The following is a 15,460-nucleotide window of genomic DNA, read 5'->3' on the forward strand; positions in this document are numbered from 1 at the left end:
GAAATCAGGGCAGAACATTCAGTGACCTCAGTTCAACCAGAATTTGTACTTTATGGGCATTAATTATTCCACAATTGGGATTTAAGGAAGACATCCTCCAGGAATCACAGCAAATTAAACATCCAGCTCATTTCTGTGTATGAGATTTGAGCTCCTCTTTTCTCCAAGATCCTTTTCAAACATCAGTCTAATTTTATGTCAGCTCCAGCTCAAGACAGCCACAAAGAACAGGTATGCTAACAAATTTATAAACCTTCCCCTTTTTCCCTGTAGTACTAATTCACCAGTTTTCAGCCCAGTAGGATGCTAGTAAAGCATAACTGAAAGTTTGTACTGTTTAGAGCTCTCTTTTTTCGCTAAGTAGGAAGTGAAAATAAATACCAAGCAACCAGCCCCATCCTTCACACAGGTATGGGAAGCTAGACACAAAAATTCAAAAGATAATAAATCATCTCATATACACTTAGCATTATACAACAACTCTGTATCAGCCAGGAAGGTTTAGCTGGTTTCTCAAAACTGTCCTTAGCCTTACTCTTCCTGCCTCAAAGCAAAACTACCATTTGAAAATACCATAACCTTAAAATATTTTACCATGTTTAGGAGAGAATAATGGTGATTTTGATCTCGGTGAATTTTCTGGCCGAGGGGCTACTAACTGGACGGGCCGCACGTGCTTATCCAACAGCTTCTTGAAGCAAGACTGCCGATTCTCGAACATGCTTCGAACGTTTTCAAGCTTGACCTGTACTGACTGTATCTGGCACTGCAGAGAGTGAAAAAAACTCCCGTGATCAAATAACTACCATCATTTTGCACTTTGACCCAAAACAGAGGACTATAAAGCTGACACCACTGCAACACAGTCCAATCCCGCTTTTTACTTGTGTAACAGGGAACTGGAGGGGTGGCTTACCTTCAATTCAGAAGTTAAGACTGACTCAAAATCGTAGTGTAGGGCTTGGGGATCATAGTTTAAGTAGGCTGAAGAGCTTTCAAGAAATCTTTCTATATCCTGGAGAGCTTTCTGAGCGCCTTCTTTAGACTGGCACTTATCCATCTGCTGGTTGGCAAGCAGGTAGGCACCTTCGTCACAGCACTGCAGAGCCTGGTAACAGCACAGGGCAAACACCAGGAGTGAGACCGTCAGCAGCACCCCTACTAAATCAAGGTTCCCATGAAGAATATCATTTACTGGATCTGTATTTTCAACATGGAGCTCAGTAGTACTCCTAAGGACCTCAGCAGCTATTGCATTTTGATTAGAAAGTAGAAAGGCCATGTTTTTTCTGCAGGGTGACTGCAGTCCTCGACATACACAGCCAAGTTGTGCTCTCACTTGTACGTGGATAAAACCAGTGGTATAAGTGACACAGAAGCACTATTTAATGCATAGTTGAACCAAATGATAAGCAGATCTTTATTTATCCAACTCAGAAAGCTGAAGGGGACACGACAGAGTTTACAATGAGACAGGTGGGTTTTTTGAGATGAATGCCTGGCTAAGTGCAGACCTGAACCACAAGGAATGATCAAAGTAATTGCATTCATGTTTTTTCAAAAAATAAGGATTTTAAATTGCAGTTTAAAGTTCAACTTTTAACATGCACCAGTAATAGGTGAACACCAGGCTGGGGTTCAGTTAGCATTCACACACTGTGATGTGCACAGGCGTGAGAAGATGCTGCAGCCAAGAACAACAGAGGACCTCCAGTGTGACAGGCTGTGAATGGGAAGGAAGGCTGTGGAGAGCGGGACCACGGTGTGCTTCAGGAGAGCCCATGGGTTAGATCACTAGCACCAACCTGGACCACAAGAAGCCCAAGAGAGGACACTGTCCTGCAGCTGAGTGGCTGCTGAGGAATGGTCTGTCCCCACAGATAAATGCAATATTGAAGTGGAGCACACAGAGAAAAAAAAAAACAAGTTCCCTACTCCCCCAAAACAGTGAAATGGAACAGGGTCAAACTTCGCTGCTTCTCTTAATGGCTCCAAGCATATTACAGTTGTGTGCCTTCTGGCCCAATTAGCGTGAATTTCCCTAAATGAATTTTTGATGCTGATTAAGATATCAAAAAGCATTGGAGCCACATGACTCCACTTCCATGCTAGCACACAGCAGCTGTGCCTATTTACCAATCTGTCACCTTATTTTACAGTCAGCTATGTTCACTCTTAATAAATCGCTAACAAAAACCGGCTAGAGTTTATCTGAAAGCTTTGCCTCTATTGCACTGGGTATGAAAACCTCAAAAGTCAATTAATATAGGGATGCAGCATGAAAGCATGACCAACAGCAGCAGCTGAACTTTGGTGTTCTGAATTGACCCCTGGAGATGCCCACCTCTGCTGACTATTCAGAGCACCAGCAGATATCTGTTTGCTAATTTAACCAGCTAAGTGAGGGGTGAAGGACACCTCCAGCCCCTGGGGAACACTTTCCCACCACGAACTGCTGAAGCAAAGCTGCAAATTTCAGATGCTTCCAGCTAAGAAGTGAAGAGACTAACCCCATGGAGAAGCCAACTATCTACTTAGGGCACTGTGTCTCTTAACTCTACCTGCTGAAGGCGTGTATGAAGATCCAAGGTCTTCTGCAGTCGCATCTGCTTCCTTTTGATCTCATCAGACAAGACATCAGAATGGTGCCGCAGCTCGTTGCATTGCTGGCAGATTAAGTTGAGGGCGTAGTGATGATTTGCTGCTAGCTGGTGTCCATGTAGTATCACCACCTGAGCCTTCCCTATCAGATCCTTCAGTGAAAGGAAGAGAATGGATTGCACACTTGCTGAAACAATGCCAAAATATCTACGTATAACAACATGCACTTTCTCGTCTTACCAGATTTCAGGTACCCATGGAGATGACTGCCATTAGGAGTAGCCAGAATGGGTGGCTTACGCGGGATAAAATGGCACCCATCATCTGGGAAAAAAGACTTTTGCTATCCAAAAAGAGGATGAAGAAGGAAACAGTATTTCACCAAACTAGCAATGCTGTGACTCGCTGCTGGCAATATATTGCTGCCATCTCCAGGAACTGCACTCTAAAAAACAATGCAGCTGATGTCCAGTTTAGGCACACTATGCTCATAAGCATGAAAGGGAATTTGAGCAGTTAAGGTTTACAGTGAAAACAAACCAGGCCCTTTGCAGAAAAACTTGATGCAAAGAACATGCAATCTCAGACAGCATAATGGCCAATGTATGTCTTCTCCAGGGTTGCCCTTCTGCTGGGATTGCACCCTGTCTGTCTGGCCTTTTATTCCCTCTCCCTTTCTCCACAAACATTTCTTCCAAATGGCCAAAAAGCCTTAGTCCTTTCCCCTAGGGCTCTTACTTTCAAAGAGATGTCTAGGGGTTCTGCCCAGATCCCTCAGGATTTCTCTACTGACCCTGGCCCACTTACCCAGCACATCCCTTTACAGAAGTCACATCCTTAGTTGGACTCCTGTGAATCATCTTTCTTCACTCTTCTTTCCCCTATGTCCCTCAGTCTTCATCCATATGTTATGTTCGAATTGCAGGCACATCAAAATAGCAACTTTTCTGCCTCTCCATGTGCCTGGTAACAAGTCTCTGCCTATTAGCACTGCTAAAGCACTTAACATATAAATAATTCTTCTTCCAGCTCATTAACTCCCACGTCTCCCCTATGTTCAGACATTTATCTGTTCTGGATTTTCATGGTGGTTCAGCAATTTATTTTAACTATAATAATTAAACACCCTGTTCCTGGCCTTCAGAGTGATCACAGCATTGCTGCACAGAGCAAAGACATGAAATCAATCCTTTTGTGCAGCCACTTACCAACAAATTACACTAGAAGCAGGTAATTTCAGAAAACACCTCCTACCACAAATACAGAATGTGCCTCTTGTGTTTCATTAGTGCTTCTTTCTGTGAAAAATTATCTTACCTGAGCCATACCATCAAAATGACCCAAGTCCTTGAGCCTCTGTTTAACTTGGGGGACACTGTCGCCAGTGTCAGGCAGCTCTGCTTGCTGACCCATTAAAAATTCAATGGCATTCTTGACCTAAACACAAAGAAGAAGACTGCTGCAAAAGGATACAAAGAGCAGGCAGAAAATAATTTTCAGGCCAAAATTAATCACACTTTAGCTAAGACTGCTAAATCCAATAATAAAACTAGTGTCCAAGAACTAGTTTCTAAATTCAAAGATGTTTCTGTCAGCAAAATCTACGCGACTGCAGAGCAGTGATACCTAAATTAGCTCTGACTGAGGAAGCACAGTGGTTTCCCCAAGCTACCTAGCCCTGCCAGAGTCAAGGAACGGCAGTATAAATTAAACACTCTCAAAATGAAAAGCATAAAAACTTCTCTCCTCTCTCCTCCTTTTCATCTCCAACTCTTCCTTCTGCCAACAGAAGTGCATCTGACCATACCTCTTGAAAACTTTGCTCAAATTTCCACAGTTGTAAATATTGCTCCATTTTTAACTGATGTTTTTCCCAGAAACCATCAAAAGCAGTCTCCATCTCATGCAGCTGACCAAGTAACCTTGAGCACAGAAAAAGGACAGGAACAATTTGCAAACAGAGAACAAGCAGAGATGGACAAGCCCTATAGATCACCCTAGAGGTCTTCTGGACCCAAACTCTCAGGACAAGTCAACGAACATGTACATATGACTTGTGAAGATCTCAGAGAGAATTTTAGTTAAATCACCACCGCAGATGACAGCACCTGTGTGAAGCAGTTGTTGCTGTCTCCATTTATCTGAATAATACCTGAGAGCCTGGCAAGGGACAACCCTGCATCTGCTCCACAGCCTCATCTTGAGGCAGGGGGAAGGAAAATCAGAGCAGGTCAAAGTTGCTTGACAGAAGTCACCCAGTAATTTGGTTGGTCTGGAGCAAAACTCTGGTATCTTTGTCTTTACCTCTTTGATAGGTAACCTAAATAACACATCTACACTTAAATAACTTGAGTGTTTCCACTCAAAAATCAGGCAAATTAGGAACATAGCGCACTCACCGATTCACAGTCTCCCAGTCCCCAGGCCTCTCGTGGTGTTGGTCCTGACTGCATTCCCCGGCATCAGGGTCTTCAAAACTGCTCAAAAGCAAGTTTCCCTCTTTTGTGACTGCTGTAATATCTTCCTGTATAATGCAAAGTATGTCTGATTCAGGGTACTTTTTGTGAGGTAAGGATAAGCCATTTTGTGTTTCTCCTGCCTTAGTTTCCCTGTATGAAATGTAGCACAAGTATCCATCTGGATAGGACTCCCAGCAGATGTTTTAGCCCCCTTAATGTGCGGTTAGTCCCTGGAGCTGGTGGAGGCTGAACCACAGGCTGGTTGTCAGGTTGGGTGGAAACTGGCATGCATGAAAACATCAGGCCACAAAATGATTCAAGAAGCAGGAGGGCAGCACTACCACAGGTCTCCCTTGGTGAGCAAGCGTGTTTGTATTAGATATCTATCTACAAGTTCACGTATTCAAGCAAGTATTTCTGCAGCTTGGAGGCTTTGCTTCTCCATCAAGATCATCATAGGAGGTTGTAGGAAGAGCATCCCATAGTGGGGCAAAGCTGGAACTGAGACCACGTGGCATCACTTACTAGAGCCTCTACATACAAAAACAAGTCAGTACTTTCAATGTACCCTCCACTTAGGGAAAATTTAAAGCCTTGGTGTGCTCATTAGCATCAGCTAGGATGCTTTGTGCTGTGTTGGGCTTAGTGCCAAGCAAACAGATGCATTTAGTCAATTATCTTCAGAAAAAAGAGACCAAACACAGAGGTGAGAAGGAAGGAGAAAACAGATGTGACTGATGAACTGAGTTGGAAGAGGTCCTGAAGGAGAGACTTGTGCACGGCTCCACTGGAGAGCCAGCTCCTGGAGGAGTAAAAGCCCATCCTAGGAGATTGCCAGATTTCTAGTGGAAGAGAAACAATGGCAAAACCGCTTTGGGGAAAAGATTCAGAAAGCACAGACTCGCTTAAAGGTCTGCCTGCCCCAGATAGCTCACAGCCACCTAAATAGCATCTTCAGGGCAGTAGCCCAGGAGCTGGAGGATATGGCCACAAGAGCTTCTCATCTCCCACACACAAAGTGTCCACTGCCAGTTTGCATCCCTATCACTAAAACATCATGGACAATGACCACAAGGCAAAACCCCTGTCTGCTTTTGATACTACCACATCCAGGAGACTCAAAAGGGAAGAGGAATTATGCAGCATGCTTTAGACCGCAGGTGGCTGTTATTTCATCCTCTTACGCCTCAGTCTCCAGAGCCCCGCGTTCCCCTTTTGATCCAAAGCCTTTCATTATATGTACGACAAAGTAGCCTGACTGTCAAACAGGTGTTAACTTGCTTTTTTCCCATTCAGTATATCAAAGAGGTTAATTTCTTAGTTACTCTGTTTAATTAATTTCTGTCATTTTTTCATTGTGTTTGCAACCAGCTTCTGTTCTATATCACAGCTACATAAATTATTCTGATTGACTCATTATTTGAATTCAGGAATCAGCTGTACCAGTCTTGGGATTGATATGAGAGAGACAAAGATCCCATGTCTTGCTGTCACCACAATCTGTGCAGTTTCTCATCTGCTTTCATCTTTCATGGTCTTAGAAGGAACAAAAGAAAAAAGCCAAGGGACTTCATTTCAGTCAAAAATCCAATGAGTGGTTTGATATTTGAAATTAATAGACAAGGCATTAAAAGCAACCGATGCCTTGTACTAAGTGCTGCTGTGCTTTATATGCAAATTAAAACACATGATGTGTTTTATTTCTCCACAGAGGAAAGTGTATATTACTGACTCGTTACATACAGGACTACGTTGTGTAGCCAATATTTGCCCCCTACACCTTGGCTATGGTCCTAAGCACGAAGTTTAAGTCAGCAAGTCGTATTGCAATATATGTAGCTGTTTTATACTACAGCTCTCTTCATTGTCAAAGAAGAAATAAATGACTATTGGCAGTATCTACTATGATACTTTCTGTAAGTACACACATACATTTATGCCTACATCCGGCACACTTTGGATGTCACTTTGCATATTTCTTCCCGGCAGCCTTCTGGGAACTCACTGTCAGGTGAAAGACAAATGATTATAAATGAAAATAAATAAACTTCTTTGACTTGTATAAATGAATCCTGTCATAAAGCAAAGGAGCTCATTCTTCAGCCACACAGCACAGCTATTAACATGGGAATTGTTTCTGAAGTTTGGGGTTAAGGGGACAAGCCTGTGTTGTCCCCAGAAAGATGCAGGAGCAGCAAAGACAACAGCTTGATCTAGCAGCACTTGGCTGCACTAAAGCTTCCACTAACTCCTATAATAATACTAATCACAATCACAAATAGTGGAAAGAAAAATTTTAAAACATTAAAGAAACAAATGTTGTTTAAGAGGACAAATGAAGGCCCACATGAAGATAGGGATCACATTGTGGATCCTCTGTACCATGCACTCACACAAAATCTTCACCTTGGATGCTCTCCAACACATTTTCCTTAAGTCCTCCCTGAGAAGTCGCATTAGGCAGAGGGGCCTGGGCACAAACTGTCCCTCCAGACCTGCTGATGACCTTTGCACGCAGCTTCCTCCAGCCAGGGGGGTGAAGCGGAGGGAATCCCACCAGGGGCATGAACACCCAGGTGATGAAGCTTCCCACCCACCCTCCTGCCAACAAGATGTGCAAACCCATGGGAGGAGCACACTGTAGACACCAACTTCTGCAGCCAGCAAGGAGGCGGCAGCTGAGACAGTTTCCTGGATGCTGGCAGGGTAATTTGCTTGAGTAGATGGCAAATATAAGGGTAACATACAGAATAGTCACGCTGTGTTTTATTTTGTCTGTCAACATGCATGGGAGGGAAGGAGGAGTGGGCACCAAACAAAGAGGCAGTCAAATCTCAGAAATCCCATCTTGCTGTGCAAACGAGCTTGGAACACACGGCAGAGCTGCTGATGAGACGTACCTTGAGCTGGTAGTACTTTTCTGTGCGCAGGGCCAGGATGCGCTCGATGGAATACATGTCGTCCGGTAGCTCGGTCTCTGCGAGCTCCGTGCCAAAGGATTGTAACATCTGTGCAATTTCCTTCACGGTTAGTGCAAAACTCTCTATTGCCTGGTGGGAGAAAATAATTGCAATCAGCTTGGGATTCAGGGTATTCCTGCAGCTCATTAAGAGTATGTGAAGAGCCAAGGCTGAGATCTGCAGGGGAATCTAACAGCTTGCTCTGATGTCCGCTCCAGATGGAGCTGATGTGTGCTGCGGTGCATTAGCGAGTGACCACCAACACGTGGCCAGGTGGCTTTTAGTTCAGTCTGAATCTGTAACAGGGACTTAAATAAGGGGTATTGGGCATACTTAGTTTTATTCTGCCTGTTCTTGTGCACTCTGAGATTTTTTCCTACCGCATACTGGAGGTCTATAGCAGAAGCCACTACAGGAGCCATCTCACAAATTCCTTAATTCCTCTTCTGTTATTCTTCTCCTCTGGTTAACCCATATTGGGAACCACCTCCAGGCAGTAGGGCTTTGGAGATATATTTGGCTTCCAGGTGACTGATGTTTCCAGCTTTGCAAGCCCGAATGGCAGGCTACAAGGCAGTCTGGCACCATGGCCACCTCATCTGCAGCTTCACCAAGAGGACAAGGGAGGGAGCCAAGCAGTGTGCTGGAGACAAACTGAAGACAGTGGGATGGAAATGAGTGCTGTTGGTACCTCCCCAGCACATCCCTGGCAGCCAGTGGGAACTCTGGATGTCAGATGGCTCCCTCACCACAGGGCAAGGTGGGGCTCTCCCAGCCCCGCTCACAGCTCCAGCTCTGCTTTTGAGAACAGGGTAATAAACTCAAATGTAACTGACTGCATTTAGATTTTCTTTAAACAGCATATTTTCCATGGAAATTTCAGGAAATATTTTATGAGCACACTACAAGGGAATTTTGAGAGAAGTTTTTCATATACAGACTTATCTACCATATGCAGTTATGGTCTAGAAACTATCCTTTTCTTTGATTAACACTTTTTGTCATTCATTTTGTCATTTCGTCTCCAAGCGCGAGAGCTATGCCATTATCGCTTTAACACATCATGCAAAAGAACAAAACTGAAAGCCAAAAATGTAAAAAATTTGTTAATTTGGCAGTGCATCAGTGTAAACTGGCACAAGGTTAATGGCACAAGCAATAGCTTAAGTTATTCCAGCTCCAATGTCTTGTGCTTTTGTCTTTATACTGAGCTCAACATCTGCTGGTGTGGATGACATTGCAGGACAAGGGGCACTAGGATGCCTCCTACATTTTTCATTAGTGCTTTGATTTGTTGGGAAGGTAACTGAGAATCCAACCTGACATTAATCTGGGAGACAAAGTCCCAGTGAACACTGAGAGTGTACAGGAAGCATAGAAACACATGGCAAGGCACAGCTTGGAATTATGCGCCTGACTCCTGGCAATATTAAAGGAAAATTCTTGCAAAGAAAAAAAAATAAAAGGAAATTTTCCGAATTCTCTGCATTCAATCAGTATGCAGACAGCAGTCTCATTGCCCTGGTTCTCAAACACATTAGTGATATCAATCACATGAAGCAAGCATCATTAAAAAAAAAAAAAAAAAAAAAAAGCCTATTTTGTATCTACCATTAAGGGAATTCTAATAAAGACTCAAGAAGACAGATCTTTCAGGACCAGTTTCAAAAGGAGCCTGAGGAAGTTAATCATCCAATTCCCTTATAAACCCATCAAGTGCCTAATGCCACTTGACTCCTTTGCAAATCTGATCGAGAAAAGGTAGCTGGCTTCAGGGGTTACTTTCAGCTACCCATTGCTCATTGCCCTACAGAAAACATTCCTCAGTTGATCCCAAACACCCAAAAGCCCAGGACCCAGTCTCAGTACGTACAGTCCTGAAGATGACCCACTCGCTGTGGCAGTACTCCAGGGTGCCTCCAAACTCTGGGGTTAATTGCTGTTCATCAATGTATGTTAGCAGATCGCTAACCGAGCTCAGCATAACAACCTACAAACAAGGCAACACCGTTAGCTGATCATCACTTCTACCCCAGTCATACACAGACCAAGCCTACAAATCTTTTATGTACCTAAAAATTTGATTTGCTTTAAATATTGCTCTACAGCATGGCTTTCTTCCTATGCTTATGGCTTAACATGACTTTCAGTTGATGTATTTGACCATTTTTGTAAGCCAGCCCTGATCTCCCAGATGTTTTCTTCCTTAAATGCAAAGTATGGTGAGATGCTGCAGTACCTGACTGCAGAACAGAGCTGAAAGCAAAAGTAATGCGTTTTTTGCAAGGGATGACCAGTAATCTGGAAAAAATATATACATTTTAGTAAGTCTGAAGCATTGGCCAGTTTCACATAAATATAGTTTTTGTGTGTCTTGATCTGCCCTGGGATAATTTTCAAAACTGTGCAAATGACAATTATTTTAGAGTGAAAAATGCAAAGTTTGGGAAAATCATACTATTTCCTAAAGGAAAACATCGGTTTGTTTTGTGCATTTGTAATTGTGTCAACCTTAGATTCCATAAATGTACTTTTCTTCTCTTAATTATTCTTATTATGTCCTATAATCAAGGTGGCTTTAGAAGTCTTGGAAATATTGACTTGAGAAAATTAAAATGGTGATTATAGGTGGAATTCATAGCAAAAGCTTCACTAAACACCTCTTTTGACTTTTCAGACATTGAACAAATTTCTGAGCATAGTTTTATCCTCCACAGAAGCATGCAGCATATATGGGAGATGAGGACAGCATGGGAAGTCCACCATCCACCACCATGGACATGCTCTGTGGGGAGCCAGCTGTGCACAAGGGAGCTGAAAAATGCTACAGGAGGGATTTGGTGGAGAGAGATTTGGTAGAAATACGGCACCTCTGGCAGAGACACTCCAGTTACTCTTCAAATGGGTGCCTGCAGAGGGGAACACTCTCACCCCATGACCCAAGGTGTGCAGGCAGCCTCCAATCAGGCACAGGCACAACACCTCTGCACGCCCGTACCGGTAACTTGAGTAGAAAATCCTCCTGACTGAACCGAAATCCAATGTCAGTGAAGGTGCGCTGGAAAAACCCCGTGGGACGAAGAACCATCACTAAGTGGAGGTTCCCTGGGAAAGATGCCTGCAAGGAAAGAGATGACACTCAACCTGGGAACATGGCAGGTCCAACAATGGCTTTCAAACACCTTGAAAAGAGGGGATATCGTTCAGACCTCAGTATTTTTTTCTGATTGTCCCAGATAGCCTTTTCTTATTTTCAAAACAGAAGGGAGACACTGTAAGTGGTTTAGAAATACAGAACGTAACTGCAGGAGGATTGTCCAGTCCCGTTTCCCTTTGGAGCAGACAGGAGTTCAGCCATGCACCTTGGAGGGCCACTTAATATATAGTATTAAAGTTTGTAATAAGTGGCCTTCCAAGGTGCATGGCATTGGTGTTCAGCATTATAACTTGGGGAGTGAAATTACAACTTCGCAGGGAACAGAGGGCTGGAACATCAAGAAGAATGACAGATTGAGGAAGAAAAATTTATTGCCAAATCATCCCATACTCTTCATCAAGCATACTCTCCTTGTCCCTGGTGATTACCAGGCAACATTTAATTTGTGGTAAGAATTTGGAATTTCCTGTCTACGCTTCTGGAGCCTTTTTTCAAGCATATGGTTGGCAGGTGCGTTTTTAAATAGATCTGTGAAAAGAGTGCTTGAAATGAAAAGGAATTTTTAAGAAAGTAGGAGTCATATCATTAAATTATGGATAAGTGCATGATGCAAAGAATTAATTAAGACATATGATTTGTTCTCAGATCCTGCCAGGCCAGGTTACAATTCTCCATATATTCCTTATATTTTCCTCCTCCATGCAACATGATAGTAGTATCCATGCCAAGGGTGAGAGTAATGAACGTGTTTAGGTATTTTGTTCTGCAAGGCACTTAATCTATGCCTTCAAAACAAAGATCGCTCCCATAAACATGCATTAGTGTTGTTCAAAAAAGCCACTATTTACAGTTGAGATCTGACATCCATCAACTGCATTGTAACTCATTTGCTATGTTTTCTTGTGTAGGAAAGGTCAGGTTGTGGCTTCCATTGCCCACAACTCCAAAATGGACAGTGGCTTTTAGGATCAAACAAGACACATGAATTCAACATATTGATCTGCAGTTATTTTAAGTAGAAGCAGAAAAAAAATAAAGAAATTAATGTGAATGAAGTGCCAAATTCATACCCTTTGGAAGTCAACAAGAATGGTGCCAGGGACAAAGACTTGGCATTAGAAACAAGAGCAAACCATTATATAACAGAGATGTTTGTGCTGGCTCTGGGCCCTGAGTGCAGTACCTCTGTTACACAGCACCTGGTTAGCACACAATGTCTCTGAAATGACTGCCAGCCCCAGGCACACAATCATGGCTACAGCCACGGGAGACTCCAGGAACCAACTTCCAACCCCATCAAACCTGCAGATGGTCCAAAGGTCTAAACGTGGCCATGAAGTCACCAGACCTTCAGAGCTCTGAGACAGGTCTTGCCAAAGAAAGTGTGGGTGAGAGGCTGCAGGAGATCCCTGCTTAAATGCCTGCTTAATTTGCTCTACAAGGAAGATCAGCTCTCCTTCAACACAACCCCAGGCAGATCCTCCAACAGCCCAGCTACTAGACACAGCTCTGAAGAGAAACCCATCCCAGAGACCCTGCTCAGCTAAAGATTTTTAACCTGAGCTTCCCATGTTACTAGAAAGAAAGTCATCCACAGGCTACTGGATATCTCTGAGGAGTTGGAGCAGCTCCTCACTTTGAGAAGAATCTCTGCCTGGGATGCAGAAAACCTTCACTGAGGAAAGCACCACCAGAACTGGCACAGGCTTGTAGACATTTTGAATGAACTGAAAATTTACAGCATTAATATTTCACTGGAAAGTCTCTGGCAAGCTCAATGCTCATCCTCCAGTGCATCCCAGAGAAGCCAGCTGCCTCTCCCACTTCACCATGCTGGTTCTCTGTTGGACCCAATAAAAGGAACTATTGCTCTTTCCAGTCCTGTTGGCTGACCTGGCTAGTCCTTGACACTCGTCATGCTCTGACTTGTCCCATGGCACTAGGACATCCCAGGAAGAGACTTGTCAGTCTGCGTTCATGGCAATGTCATGCCCATCCCCGCAGAGCTGTGAGTCCATCATGTGTCATTCCTTCACACACACTCTTATGTCCGTGTTTGTCTCATTTTTACATCTTGGTCATTTCCCAGTGGTCATTTCTCTTCAGACAGGACAACAGTAGCATCCCCCAACAAGGTTTCAAAGGTATCACCAAGGAGCCACCACAAGCTGCAAACCTCAAAGGACAGGATGCTTTTGCTTCAAGACAGGCCCTGCACCTCTGGCGTTAATGGCTCAAACTGACTCAAACCAAAGCCTTGTGAGGCCAATGGTCTTACAAAGCTTTAAAGGTGCTCGGAGGATGCAATTTTAGGTCCTTTTGCATGGTTATGAGTCCACTGTAGGTGAATCCAATGGTGAAGTCCCACAGAGTGTGGGGAAAGTCACTGTTTCCAGCTCAGAAACACAACATTGTGTTCAGGTCTCTAAACTTTAGGCTCCTACCTTGACCCCCTCCTGAAAAATGCATCAGCAGTATCTTTGAGAAGAGCAACCAGCCAGAGATGCATCCTCCCTTGGTCTTATCTCATTACTCCCCCCCATCCCCTGTTCCCTTTAATGGTGTTCAGCACTTCAAGCAGAGATGAGTCTGCTTTGCCCTCTCCTACTCCTTCAAGTCCTTTTTGACACGCACCCTTCGTGTGCAGAGCAGACTCACTGGAGGAAGGGCCTGGGTCTCCAAAACATATCACCCCATGGGAACCTGCAGACTTTGAGTGTCTTCTCCTATGAGCCCTTGGGCAGGAAACCCACAGCTCCAGGAAGATGGACCAGGGATCAGGAGGCAAGCAGAGCTGCCTGCCAAAACTACACTGCAACAGTGGTAAGGTATGAAACGCCTCTCCGAGAGCAAAGGTGCCTTTGGACACCGTTGGTTACATGACTGCAGGATACCAACATGTTCCACACAACATACAAGAGACCATAACCTGGTGCTCACATCCTTCTGCCACATTCACCACAGGGGCAAACTCTTCTTCGATACAACTTTATGCCCCATACACACACAACTGTATCCCTTTTGCTCCTTGGTATGTTTCAGCTCAGAGGTAGGTGGGGTTTCCAGGACAGGTGACTTGATTTTCATTCCATTTAGAAAGCATTTGGGGATTTTTCAACTGATCTTATACATATGGGATCAAGGTCAGCCCTTACGAATAGCTACAAAACAAGAAAATACAGCTTTGCAAATGATACCTAATGTATTTCCAGCATGGAAAAAACTAAACAAGCCAAAAAAATAAGCTTACAGAAAGACAGCCATCAATCAAACCATGTCCTGTGCCCTCTTACAGACTTCAGAGAAATGATGAAATATTAAATATATATATATATACACACATATCTATCTATCTATAATTCCTCAGAGATAACATTCCTGAAGGGACTACATCTTTTTCAATCACTGCTACAACTCTAGTTCTTCTAAGGGTTGAAGTGTAGATAAGTTACAAACTGAACTCTAATGATACTGAAGGTACTGCTGAGAAAAAACCCTTCCCCACAATATATTCAAGAAAGCAAAGACAAAAGAGTCCTTAATCTTGCCTTACAGCTTATCTTGTTATTTACAACACTACAAAGAATCTCGTGCATTTGACAAACTTGGATTTATGTAACAAAACACTTAAAAGAACCCTCTGAAGCCTTTGCCCTCTGCTACTCCTCTGCAGCATATCAGGAAAGGCAGAAAACTACGGGCGCAATTCCACTAAATCAGGCAATCAGCAAGATTTCACTGCTATTAACTATCTCAATGACCAAAGACCATGCTCAGAACATTCTTCCCCTCCTGAGGACTCAAACGTGTACACCTTAAGGCCCCAGTTCAGCAACTTATTTAAAAGCACACTCAACTATAACCACATAGAAAGCCCTGATATAATCAATATAGACGAGCTGGGCTAATAAAGCGCAAGAAAGGGCATGCACTGAAAGCATCACAGTTATTATCTCCCTCATGAATATCTCATTCTGACACATTTAACATGATTTTTCCTAATTTTAGGAATTCAGTTCTCAGAGAATATTCTTCCCTGCAGTTCACTCGGTCATTCACGAGGTTGGAAATCAATAAACATAAAGTAGTATCTGGCAGTAAGTTTGTCTCTGAGCAATGGAGACTGAGGCTAGTGCTCCTTATGCAGGTGCTGAAGTGAAGGACTTTCTGCTGTCCCTTACAGGAAAAGTCATGCAACAAAATGCCAGGTACTGCTAATTTGAGCTTTAACTTCCCCCTGAGCCAAAATGAAACTCCACAGTGCTCTGCTACCTTTATTAATT

General features: G+C 43.4%; 1 protein-coding gene across 2 annotated transcripts in view; it reads right to left on the reverse strand.

Moving 5' to 3' along the window:
• The window catches only part of MCF2 (MCF.2 cell line derived transforming sequence), a 58,105-nt gene that overhangs the window by 20,725 nt on the left and 21,920 nt on the right, over positions 1 to 15,460 (reverse strand). For both annotated transcript variants that reach the window (XM_086470510.1, XM_086470511.1), the window contains 9 exons: positions 11,019 to 11,138; positions 9,894 to 10,010; positions 7,961 to 8,110; positions 5,001 to 5,125; positions 4,409 to 4,523; positions 3,919 to 4,038; positions 2,562 to 2,753; positions 917 to 1,108; positions 595 to 766 (listed from right to left, as the gene is read on the reverse strand). In XM_086470510.1, the coding sequence (XP_086326636.1) occupies positions 595 to 766; positions 917 to 1,108; positions 2,562 to 2,753; positions 3,919 to 4,038; positions 4,409 to 4,523; positions 5,001 to 5,125; positions 7,961 to 8,110; positions 9,894 to 10,010; positions 11,019 to 11,138 (1,303 nt within the window). The remainder of the gene's footprint in view (positions 1 to 594; positions 767 to 916; positions 1,109 to 2,561; positions 2,754 to 3,918; positions 4,039 to 4,408; positions 4,524 to 5,000; positions 5,126 to 7,960; positions 8,111 to 9,893; positions 10,011 to 11,018; positions 11,139 to 15,460) is intronic.

Source organism: Leptosomus discolor, chromosome 9 (genome assembly GCF_034619465.1).
Source record: "Leptosomus discolor isolate bLepDis1 chromosome 9, bLepDis1.hap2, whole genome shotgun sequence".
Taxonomy (NCBI): Eukaryota; Metazoa; Chordata; class Aves; order Leptosomiformes; family Leptosomidae; genus Leptosomus; species Leptosomus discolor.